The sequence below is a fragment of the Eretmochelys imbricata genome, chromosome 6 (assembly GCF_965152235.1).
Source record: "Eretmochelys imbricata isolate rEreImb1 chromosome 6, rEreImb1.hap1, whole genome shotgun sequence".
Lineage (NCBI taxonomy): Eukaryota > Metazoa > Chordata > Testudines > Cheloniidae > Eretmochelys > Eretmochelys imbricata.
Window position 1 is genome coordinate 57,071,459 of NC_135577.1, and position 12,648 is coordinate 57,084,106.

Genomic DNA, 12,648 nt, shown 5'->3' on the forward strand with positions numbered 1-12,648 from the left:
TAGACTCCGGCAGACAAACGTAATCAATTTACACTTTATATTTTCACAAAGCATTTTTATTTTTATGAAAGCTTACAGTCTGGGGCACAAGAATTGATTTATTGTTTGTAAAGCCTTTTTGATACAAGGTGTTACATATGTTCATTAGTGTAGAATTTACTATGAAATCCTTGCCTTTTTGCTGATCTGAGACTTTAAAAGCTAGTTTTCAAAAATGTTGTAGGTCCGTAACTGACATGCTAATGTAATGGAATTTTGGGGATAGCAAACAGAGGCAAGGATAAATGAAACATGTCTAATAATTAAAAAAAAAAAAAAAAAAAGAAAGAAAATGGTGTACAAGAACTGTTCACATACACAGTGTAACAACTCAGATTCCCAATGGGGCTCAAGGGCTTGTGGCTCTTGTGACTTAGAAACACATTTTATTGCAACATATTTATTTGAAGGTTGAGGGGTATCTGAGAAATTAATAAAAATCTAACTTCAACTTTCAAAAGGTATTGTTCTAAATAACTAGTTACACAGACAATTGCAGAGCCTCTGAACTCCTTACACACACTTTTGAATAATTGTTACACTGCTCATGTTAACACTAAGGGTATGTGTAAACTTGGAGCTAGGGGGGTCTGATTCGTAGCTGACATAGACATGATTGCACTAGTATGCATCAAGCTAGTGTGCTCAAAATATTACTGTAGCATGAGCAGCTGTGAGCAGTGAGGTTCAGGCAGATTTGTACTTAGTGACTAGCTTGTGCTGCTGCTCTCTGCTGCCCATCCAACCCCAGCTATGCTGCTATTTTTAGCACACTAGCTTGCTGAGAGCTAGCATGAATGTGTCTATATGAGCTGAGAATCACACCCTTAGCTCCCATAGTAGACGTACCCTAATCTCTCTCACTTGTTTAGTCTGTGTTGAAAAACAGCTGTTACTCTTTTGATGCAAACTGTCTTTAAAGTTACCTATTTAGGTGATATGTCTAGCTAATGCTGTATATATGGCAATGCTATATATACAAAAAGAAAAGGAGGACTTGTGGCACCTTAGAGACTAACCAATTTATTTGAGCATAAGCTTTCGTGAGCTACAGCTGTACGAAAGCTTATGCTCAAATAAATTGGTTAGTCTCTTAAGGTGCCACAAGTACTCCTTTTCTTTTTGCGAATACAGACTAACACGGCTGCTACTCTGAAACCTGGCTATATATACAGTGAATTACACTGGTGTGAAATGAAACCAGAAATATTTTATAGTACTTGACCAAAATATATTTACCTTCTAAATTTAACATAGCAAGCTCTTTCTTAAATGTTACCCAGGCATCTCATTATATGTTATGTGCTGAAACTGATACAGTATGACATCCCTACCTGGAGCCTTCTGTTGCAAAACGAGCACAGACTGAACTGTTCTATCAATTTTAATCTATTTCAACTTCTGTTTATTCCTTAGTACTGTACAGTACTGTGCTGTGGAGTTCTATGGAAACATTTGTAACTTGGTAGGCATATTGGTAGAAATGCTAGCATACCTGCTATTACATGGACTAGCCAAATTAATGTGCTTTAGTCTGCATCTTCAATTAGGGCAGCAGCATTAGTGTTGCTATTCCACAGCTGGCACTAAGCCATGTGAGAGTGTATTGCACCATAGCCAGACACTAGATGGTATCTCTTAATTAAAATACTTGGCTGTGTGTGTTTGTGTTGTTTCTTTAAGGCAATAAGTGGTCTACAGAACTGATTATTGATTTAAAAAAAAAATTGAATCCCATGTTGTTATATTGAGAGAGCAGATGTTTCGGATGTTTTTCCATTTCCCCTAAATCAGTTCTTTTACTAAGTGGTTCAGAAATTAATGTTTTGTGTGTAGCTTTCATGGCTTAGACAATAAGCTGGTAGCCAAAGAAGTGGACGCAGACTTTAAATGTTTCATAGCAGTATTTCTAATGCAAAAAAGGAAGAGCTTGCTCTTCTAGTTGGGATCAGGAAGTACTCTCAGTTTACTTCCTAAGGTTAGTATGCTGTGACTGACAGTCATTTGGTGACTTGCTGCCTGGGGTGAAAGAAGCCTTGGCAGCTAAATTTAATCATTAGGAAGAATATTTAATTGGGCGGGGGGGGGGTTACATTTTACTAGCTCCTTGGTGCCCCAATCAAGGATCAGGTTTGTTGGGCACTGTACAAAAACACTCCCAATAAGAGAGTTTACAGTCTAGGTTTAATATAACACAGCAGATGAAGGCAACTGACAAATTAGAGGTATAGAGAAAGAGGAGGACAAGACAACAGTAACATTTCTAGCTTTCTCTAAAATGCTCCTACAGCCATGAGCAGACCTGGGTAGATGACAGGACCTTCAGGGTCAAATGTCTGGATGAGAAGATGGTGTAAATAAAGGGTTGTGAGTTTTTAGGCACCAGCAAACTTTTTAGGAAAAGAAGACCTTCTACAGAATGGATGAGGTCCTTCCTGATAAATTCCTCTGCCCACTCACTCCAGCCCCAACCTTTAGAAGTGGAACCAAACTTCTAATATGAAGATCGTCAAGGTTTTGGAGAGCTATTAAAACTACGAGTTGGAGGCGTGGTGTAGGTAAGCCAATAGGTGCTGAAGAGTCCTTGGAGTAGACAGAGATTGGCTAGGGATATTAAAAAAGAAATTCTGTATCTGGTTAAAAAAATATGTCCAATTATAACTACTCTGGAAGAGGGAGAGATTGAGAGCAGCAGATAGCTGCATTCTACAATGAAGTATGTGGGGAAAATAGTTAAATATACAAAAACACACTGTAAAAAAGAAATTACAAATATCTATGTCCCAATGCAAAAAACTTACAAGCAGAAATAGGTGAATTAGTTTGTGTAGCAATGGAAGAGAACCTTGAGATAATATGGAATGTGGTGAAATGACAAAAATAATGGAATGCTGTAGTACCTGGATATAAATAAGATCTGAACTTTCATGTTTGTGTATATCCAAGTAAGATGCATGCAAAATTGCACTTTGGAAGATATGGCCCATGTTGTTTGTGTATTTATTTGCATTTTCCTATAGTAATATTATAAAGTAGTTAACAGTTAAAAACTCATATACTGCAGTTTAATATTTTTTGGAGGTTATAGTTGTCTATGGAAATAATATTGATAGCCTACAGAGCAAATGCTTTTAGTTATATCTTGTTTGTTTTAAATCTTAAAGTGGTTTGGAAGTAAACATGGAATTATAGGTCCCAAAATGGGATTGAGGGACCATTGCAAAAGGGATTGATTTAGTCTTTGGTGCAGGCTGTTCACAGATTTCTTCATGAGTACGTTTTGTGCCTTGGTGATTCATGGCAAATGAAGCTGCTAGTCAGTTTTAGTGATTTCACTAATGGTTTAATCACCATGAAATTTGGCTGGGTCGGAGGTGCTGCTTAAGGGTTAAGAACATCTGTTTAGGTAGAGAAATTGTTGGGACCTTGGACCTTGATTTTATTAATGTAGCATATCAAGAACATCCAGAATGCTAACGTTCTAAGGATGCAAGTAGGAATGTAAAAAGTTAACCGGTAAGCATTAGGCTTACCAGTGACCCCGTGCTGGCCGGAGTACGGCCAGCTGGAGCAGCCCCGGCCGTGTCGGGCCAGCCGACTGGCCAGAGGGACCCCAGCCCAGGCTGCTCCAGGCTGGCTGGCCAGCAGAACCCCGGTCCCATCAGGGCCCTGGACCCAGCCCCCGCCCCCGCCTCACCAGGCTGGCTGGAGCAACCTCAGTTAACGGATTAAATGATATAGTGTTAATAGTTTAACCAGTTAACTTTTTAAACAGATATTTACATCCTTAGATAGAAGCATGTTTATTTAAACACCCAGCCAACACCACCATCACTGTGGGGAATAGCGTAGAAAGAGTCTTGAGGGAAAGTACTCGGTAAGTGTAACTGTAGACTTTTCTAGGCATGGAGAGGGTGGTATGAAGAGGCAAATGGGGCAGGTACTGGGGGTAGATGAAGAGAGCTGAGATATGGGTAGGGTTGAAGTTGTGAAGAACCTAGAAGGAGCAAAGAACTTTGTGCAGAAGCAAATTAGAAGCCAATAAATGAGTTTCAGGAGGATTGGTGATGATCAGAGGAAGATTTTGGCAACAGCTTTTTGATAGCTTGGAGGATTCAGAGGGGTGAGAGGTGGGGAGGCCAAAAAGTGAGAAGCTCCTATCATTAAGATGTGAGATGACCAAGTATAAACCAGGGTTGCATCAGTAGGGGTGAAGTGGAAAAGTTGATTGTAGTTATCATTGAGGAAGTAGAGAGAAGATGTGTTGAGATTCAGGAGATGTGGTGCATTAGGGGGTTGCCTAAGGAAGTGAAGTATTCAGGACTACCATGTGTGAATCCACTAATGTTGTTTGAAATCTGGTCTACTATTTGAAACATCTGCATTTGTTACAAGCTTTTGGTGGGCTGATGAAGTATAACTGGCTTACTGGGTATTAACTGATTCTCCTTTAAAGTGGTAATACCATCTTAATAAGATAGTATTGAAAGAGAGAAAATAAAATTTAAAAAACCTTGAACATTTCTGACCCCATCTTAAATATTTGTCTTGAGCTGGGTAGTGATATGACCTTGAATGTACCTGTTGAACAGAACATAAATTCCAATCCTAAAGCTATTTTTACTGCAGATATTAACTTTACTGTTTTTCATTTTTCATAGTATCGTTTCTTCTGGCTTCCCTTACTTCTTGTTTCACATTATAGAAGATGATACACATTAGTTAAAGCTGCATAGATTAATCATTTTAAATCCATGTCTTTATGGATTTGCTAATTTTCATAAGCTTTGAAGACAGTTTGCATGGAGAAGCTACCATCAGTAATATAGAACTTCATAATTATCTCCATTTAGCATCAGGTCTTAGCTTTTTTGCTTACCCCTTTTGTCATTTAGTATCTTTGTATGCTTTTATAAACCTTTTTTTTAAAGACCCCCCTAAGTATTGCTAATAGGGCTGTCAAGTGATTAAAAAAAATTAATCGTGATTAATCACGCTGTTAAACAACAATAGAATGCCATTTATTTTAAATATTTTTGGATGTTTACTATGGTTTTCAAATATATTCATTTCAATTTCAACATAGAATACAAAGTGTACAGTGCTCATTTTATATTTATTTTTGATTACAAATATTTGCACTGTAAAAAAACAAAGAATGTTTTTTTCAATTCCACCTCCTACAAGTACTGTAGTTCAATCTCTTTATCATGAAAGTTGAACTTACAAATGTAGAATTATGTACAAAAAACCTGCATTCAAAAATAAAACGATCTAAAACTTTAGAGCCTACAAGTCCATTCAGTCCTACATCTTGGTCAGCTACTCACTCAAACAAGGTTGGTTACAATTTGCAGGAGATAATGCTGCCTGCTTCTTGTTTACAATGTCACCTGAAGTAAGAACAGGCATTCGCATGGCACTGTTGTATCTGGCGTTGCAAGATATTTACGTGCCAGATGGGCTAAAGATTAATGTCCTTTCATGCTTCAACCACATTCCAGAGGACATTCTTTTATGGTGGTGATGGGTTCTGCTGGAGAAATACACTTCTCTCCCCAAGGAGAAATCACAAATTTAATTGACGCATTATTTTTTTATTTATTATTTTACTTGATTTTTTAACAAGCATCATCAGTATGGAAGCATGTCCTCTGGAATGGTGGCCGAAGCATGGAAGGGGCATACGAATTTTTAGCATATCTGCAATGTAAATACCTTGCAACGCCGGCTACAAAAGTACCACGCAAACGCCTGTTCTCACTTTCAGGTGACATTGTAAGTAAGAAGCAGGCAGCAGTATCTCCCGTCAATGTAAACAAGCTTGTTTGTCTTAGCGATTGTCAGAATAAGAAGTAGGACTGAGTGGACTTGTAGGCTCTAAAGTTTTGCACTGTTTTGTTTTTGAGTGCAGTTATGTAACCAAAAAAAATCTACATTTGTAAGTTACACTTTCACGATAAAAAGATTGCACGTCAGTACTTGTATGAGGTGAAGTTAAAAATACTATTTCTTTTATCATTTTTACAGTGCATATATTTGTAATAAAAAATAATAGTGAGCATTGTGCACTTTGTATTCTGTGTTGTAATTGAAATCAATATTGAAAATGTAGAAAAACATCCAAAAATATTTAACAAATTTCAATTGGTATTCTGTCGTTATAAGTGCGATTAATTGCAATTTTTTTTAATCGTGATAAAAAATTTTGAGTTAATCGCATGACTTAACTGCGATTAATTGACAGCCCTAACTGCTTAAAAAAAACAAACTAATGAAAAATATTTTGAGGAATGTAAGAAGTGAGTCATTAGTGATGGGGTTTGGCTTGTTTAATGTGCATTTCATAGAGCCCCTTAATGGCAATGAAAATTGCTGAAAATACCGTAAAACAATAAAGACTACGTATGCAGTAATGTCCTGTTTTGCTGCTTCATCCACCCAGTCCATTTGATACATTTGTTCCCTCTAATTCAGTGTCCTGTAGGATTTCACATGTGTATGTTTTTAACATTCAAAGAGATGTGTTCAAAAATAGAATCTCTTCACCTTCCTTCCCCCTTCTCAGTAAAAAGATGTTGAACTTGATTTTCTTCTGATGCGATCACAAGACTGCTGCTGCAGTAGGGGCTTAATGCTGTTTACGTCGTCATTTTACATAGCAACATCTCCCTGGGGATTTTTAAACAATGCAGCTGTTCATGAAAGATGAAGAGGGGGGGAAATAGTTGCATCTGCCATTCAGATTATTACAAAAAAGAAGCCGCAAGCAAACCACTGAGTGCAGTAGATTCATGATTCTGCATGAATGGACAACGGAATCATGGGAGCTGCCATTTTTTTCTTGAATGGAAGAGAGCATCATGGGAATGTGGTTGTTTCTAATCTTTTTGTGAATGATTCTTTTCCATTTAAATTGGCACCATTTTTATGAATGATTTAAAATAATTTTTCCACAACCATTCTTTAAAATGTGCATAAATTACTGAAGGAACAATAAAATAGTGCTTTTCCCATCTAATTTAAACTATTTTGGTCACCACCTTTTGTTTTGCTGATGTCCAAGACGGCACTATGTTGATGTTAATTTAACGTAATTAACTTAACTTGATGTAAAGAGAATTAGGCTACAAAGACATTTTATCCTTAAATCTTGAATAAAATGTCAGAAATTATAACAACGTAATTTGTTCCAGCATGCTGCAAGAATGGAAGTGACACTATGTTGAGTGATTGTTTTGGCCTTGTGTAACCTGTAGTTGTACCTTTTTTTCCTACTTCCTTTCTTCTGGCCCCTTGGTTTCTTAAACATCAAAGTCAGGGTTGGGGTGGAGATGTAGGGCAACAGGAAACTGCGCACATTTAAGCTGCAGCGCTTTCTGCACCAATAGTCTTTTGCTAATGTTAGTGAGCCACTTAAACTCTATAAATATTTGAAGTACAGTGGTCCCTGATCCCATTGTACTTTAATTCTCATCATGTAACAGATATGTGAAATTTGCTTCTAAGTTTTGGATTTTGTGTGGTCTGTAGTAGTTTTTAACCTGTGTAGTTTGCTGACTCCCTGGATCCTCATGAACAGAAGGTGCTGAATCTTTTGAGGCTCTTGTGGTGAGAGAGTACAACTAGTTGAATGTGTCTTCAAAGAGTTGGAAGATTTTAATATTACTCTGAAGGTTTATGAATAAATCAAAGCAGCCTAACAGTAAAACACTTGCCCTGCACAAATGAACATGACACTGTATAACAATGTTTTGAATTAACACTGTGGTAGTTTGTCTTAAACCATAATGACTTAAGTATCCTTCATATTTTTAAAATTGGAATGGCCAAGTGCTTTAACTTAACTGTATTCAACTTTTTGTTGTTTTTCAGAAGAGAAGTTCAAAGTGGAAACAAAAATGATTGCTGCTGACTTTGGTGAGAGAGAAGATATTTACAGTAGAATTAAAGCAGGACTGGAAGGCCTTGAGATTGGTATTTTAGGTTTGTATCTGACCTGTTTCTAGATTTTTCCGTGCTGGAGATATTTGTCTTGATATCCCTGTTAGTTTGCTCCCCTCTGCCCTAATATTAAAAGTTTATTGAAATCAGCCTGAAAAGGCTGTGGATATGACTGAGCTGAAAAAAGTGAAGTAACTGCATTCTAGATATTTCTTATTATGGCCCTGATTCCTAAAAGCATCCCTATTCAGGAGAGCGCGTACTCCAGTAGTTCAGTTCTTTCCTAAATCAGGGTGCTTCTGATGATGCATTTTGTATGCTTTATTTTTATTTATATTACTAAAGGCTGACCTTCAGGTCTAAGTGCCTTTAATACTTCAAATACTAGTATTTGATCCTCTGTGGCCTTAGCCAAAGGGGCTGATACTTCTCCTTGCCTTCTGATTACTTCCCACAACCCTCCAGTTTACATCATGAAGCTGTAATAGAAGCCAGCTAACTTCAACCTGTCTAACTTTAGTTTTCATAAGACGTAAGGGGGTAAATGAGTCTTTAAAGTCAGGCTACGATTTTACTTTTTTGTACTCATAGCACACTTTTGTTATATAAATACCTTCAATAGGACTCGTGAGAAATGGTGCATTTATGATCACACATCAGCACTGAAAATGCTTCTGCATTTATTCATAAATCCCAGCTCTAATGAAACTAAATGTTTAGTTTTTCTGCTCTTTGTGTATAGAGTAGCAGTTGAATCCTGTGGGAACGATATTAACTTTTAGTTACAGAACTGCTGAAGGTAGGCTATAACGTGAAGTCATTGACTTCCTGCTTCAGGAGGTTAAGGTTTGACTATGTTCTGGTCATATGAGTTAGCGCTATTGTTCAGCCTATTGCACTTCTCCTTTGGGTGCCATACAGTATCTTGAAGATGCTGCAGTAGTCTTGGCATTTTCTCATCGAAAGGGTAGGAGAAGACAAGGTGATTATTCTGTTTGCTTCACTGAACCTAAAATCAATAGGTAATTCAAACCAGTTCTTAAGCTCAAGAACCTGTAGAGTTTCCTCAAGATAAGAAGACATACTTTAGATTCAGACAATTCAGTAAAGGAATTTTCTTAAAATTATATGTTAGTAGTGCATTTTCCTGTGTGTATATATTCTTACACACCTTTCTCACACTGCGTTTCTACAGTTCTCCATTATGAGGATGAGAACCTGTAATGGTAAACAACGGCTTGAGATTTCACAAATCTGTCATCTGAAGCGCTCTAAAAGATAACACTGTTTTACAACACCCATGTGAGGTAAATAAGAATGTATACAAAATTTCCAGAGTGTTTTAGGGTACAATTGCAGCTGAGATTAGAATAAAGGAGTTCTGACTTCTGCTCCCCTACTTGATCTATAAGACCAAGTTTCTTCCTAAACCAGAACCAATACATATGGAATAGTTTTGCATTTAAGAAAAAAATCAATAATATTTCTTAGGTGTAGGTAATCCTGGATTTCTGTACCCTCAAATTGGGGCGGTCTGTGCTAGATCTGTGGTATCCATTGCAAATGTTCCAAGGTTCTTGAGCTGCTTAAACTGTTGGCAGTTGTAACGTGTGTTCTCTTTTAGAGGGCACCAGCACCTACCAGGGCAATTCATATTTTTTCCAGATAATGTGATAACCCATTGTCTCTCTTTAAAACTGGCAAAATTTACGGTTCAGATTATGGCTAATCCATAAAGGCAGTATTTTGTTGATTGCCAGAAAATCAAGTTTGTTTTAAAGATGAAAGGCGGCATTGTAGACTTCTGTGGCATTAATTGCTGTGCAAGATCTATGTTCTATCTTCTGCCAATACATGCTGTCCATATGAGTGTCTGAGAAGACATGGGTTTAAGTGAGACCCTTAACCATGCTAATAAGGTACTTAGCTACATAGTGCACATTCTTCTTTGGGGCCTCACTTGGGCTGATATGAAGGAGTAACTTAGTGGCAGCTCAGTACTCACTATTGCAGGATAGGGTTCCTTGCACTGTGTCCTGATTACTTTTAACCTTTCACTTATATACACACAATAGTCTGCATCTACACTGGGCAGAATCAGGACCACTGTGATTGCAAAGTCATAGCACAAGTTAGTACTAAAGTATTTACAGATTAAAATCCTTGTAAACTCCTTTTTATTTGGAAGTTACTTCTCACCCACATGCAAAGGCTAGAGTTTGCATAACGTTTTGCTGTGTGTTCAAAACAGCATTGTCAGTGACTTTGAACATGTGCTAACTGCAGCAATATGTTAAATAGGTAGAGATGAGAGATTTTCCTTGCACCACTTTAAGTAATGGGCTTCTTAAATGAAGTCTGACAAACTTGGGACACTGTCCAGGTCAGCAGACTCAACTTTTTAGGTAAATACACAATGTTCTATCACTTTCCATCTGGTTTCAGTTTTATTTTAAACAAAACTTTAGTTAATTTTAAGATGGCTACAAAACTTAATGAGAGCCACCAATGATAAGGGCTGCACTCCTGCCACCACCAAGCCCAGTACTGAACTGAGTGTGGAGCAGGTGAATGCAAAGCCAAGGGCATTACTGACTAGGTTTCTTGTAAACTTCCCTCTATTTCCTGCTCACGAAAATGGACCAGGCAGACAAGTCAGGAAAATTCCTCAAGTTCTGTGTTGATGCCCATGAACATTCCTGTGGATGAGGTGGCACTCTGTACATGAGATGCCCAAAATTAAGTGTTAGCTCTATCAAGTGATGCTCAATCTTTATAAAATCACCATCAATTTAGAACTAGTTTTGCTTGCACACATTTCAACAGATGAATTCCTGACCATCCTTTTTGCTGGCAGAGCCAGGCTTTGGGCTCCATGAAGGAGAATTGCATTTTTAAAGTCTGTTTCTAGTTTTTCCCTTGCAAATAGCCATGGAAATGGATTGCTAAAATTGAAAAGAGTACAGTGTTGAGTTCCATTCTGCAGTGAAAGGTTGAGTGGGGGGAAGATGTGGAAATTTAAATATCTCCCTAACACACACTTACTTATACATTGGTGAGGCCTCATCTGGAGTACTGTGTCCAGTTTTGGGCCCCACACTACAAGAAGGATGTGGATAAATTGGAGAGAGTCCAGCGAAGGGCAACAAAAATGATTAGGGGTCTAGAACACATGACTTATGAGGAGAGGCTGAGGGAGCTGGGATTGTTTAGCCTGCAGAAGAGAAGAATGAGGGGGGATTTGATAGCTGCTTTCAACTACCTGAAAGGGGGTTCCAAAGAGGATGGCTCTAGACTGTTCTCAATGGTAGCAGATGACAGAACGAGGAGTAATGGCCTCAAGTTGCAGTGGGGGAGGTTTAGATTGGATATTAGGAAAAACTTTTTCACTAAGAGGGTGGTGAAACACTGGAATGCGTTGCCTAGGGAGGTGGTGGAATCTCCTTCGTGGAAGTTTTTAAGGTCAGGCTTGACAAAGCCCTGGCTGGGATGATTTAACTGGGAATTGGTCCTGCTTCGAGCAGGGGGTTGGACTAGATGACCTTCAGGGGTCCCTTCCAACCCTGATATTCTATGATTCTATGATTATGAGTTAAATTTTCAGAAAATCCTGAAAAACCGTTTCCCTAACTCTTCACACTATCTTGAGTTGTGCCCTACCCATAAAAAGGTGGATGACTGTGGTGAAAAATTTGTTATATTTAGGATGACAGGTGGCCAAAAAATGTATCCCGCGCCCATGCTAATGCTGACACTGCTTGTTAAAACTTCTATGCCTCTGAGGGTATGTCTACACTGCAGTAAAATACCCATGGCTGGCCCCGATCAGCTGACTTGGGCTCAGGCTGTGGGGCTATAAAATTGCAGTGTAGACACTTGCACTGAAGTCTGGGCTCTGGGACCCTCCCCCATCGCAGGGTCCTAGTGCCTGGGCACCAGCCCAAGCCCAGATGTCTACACTGCAGTTTTATAGCCCCATAGTCTGAGTCAGCTGACATGGGCCAGCAACAGAGGTTTTACTGCAATGTACACATATTAGGAATGTGCAGAGCACTTGTTAATGGTCTGCAGGATGTTTATTTCTCCTCATTTCTAGCTAATATATTTTTAGGATTCTTGTAAAGAAATGTACATGGGTAAGTAGTTGCTGTAAAGGGGTTCAGAAATCTCGAATAGGAGAGGTGTACTTAACAGTCTCGGAATGAAGTTTAATAACCTCTGCTTATAAGTAATCTTCTGTCTGTAGTTTCCTCCACATATTTTTAATATGCTTGATATTGAAATGATTTTTCAGACTATCTTAAAATGCAACCTTTTGCAACTGAGACAGAGATCCCATGACACTTCTCATAAAATGTTTGCCTCAGTGGCATTGGCCGGAAAGTTTCCCTTCACCTGCAAAGGAGAATGCATTTCAACAGTGCTGTTAATATATTAATAGTACAGTGCTTTAGGATCCTATGGGGTTGAAGGCACTATAGAAATGAAAAATATTGAGTCCGTAGCAACTGACTATGGTGTGTCTATAGATTAACTTCAGTGGGTATGTCTATGCTGAAATGTGAGCCAAAAAGTTAGTGGAATTCAAGTTAGCAGACTCTAGGTGTGTTAACCTAGCGGGCTTGAGTGCCTACACTCATTTGTAACCCTAGGTTAGGCATTATT

General features: G+C 38.3%; 1 protein-coding gene across 1 annotated transcript in view; it reads left to right on the top strand.

Annotated features, from left to right (window-relative positions):
• Positions 1-12,648, top strand: part of HSD17B12 (hydroxysteroid 17-beta dehydrogenase 12) — a 151,020-nt gene that overhangs the window by 78,936 nt on the left and 59,436 nt on the right. Inside the window, exon 4 of the mRNA XM_077818566.1 lies at positions 7,915-8,025. Within this exon, the coding sequence (XP_077674692.1) occupies positions 7,915-8,025 (111 nt within the window). The remainder of the gene's footprint in view (positions 1-7,914; positions 8,026-12,648) is intronic.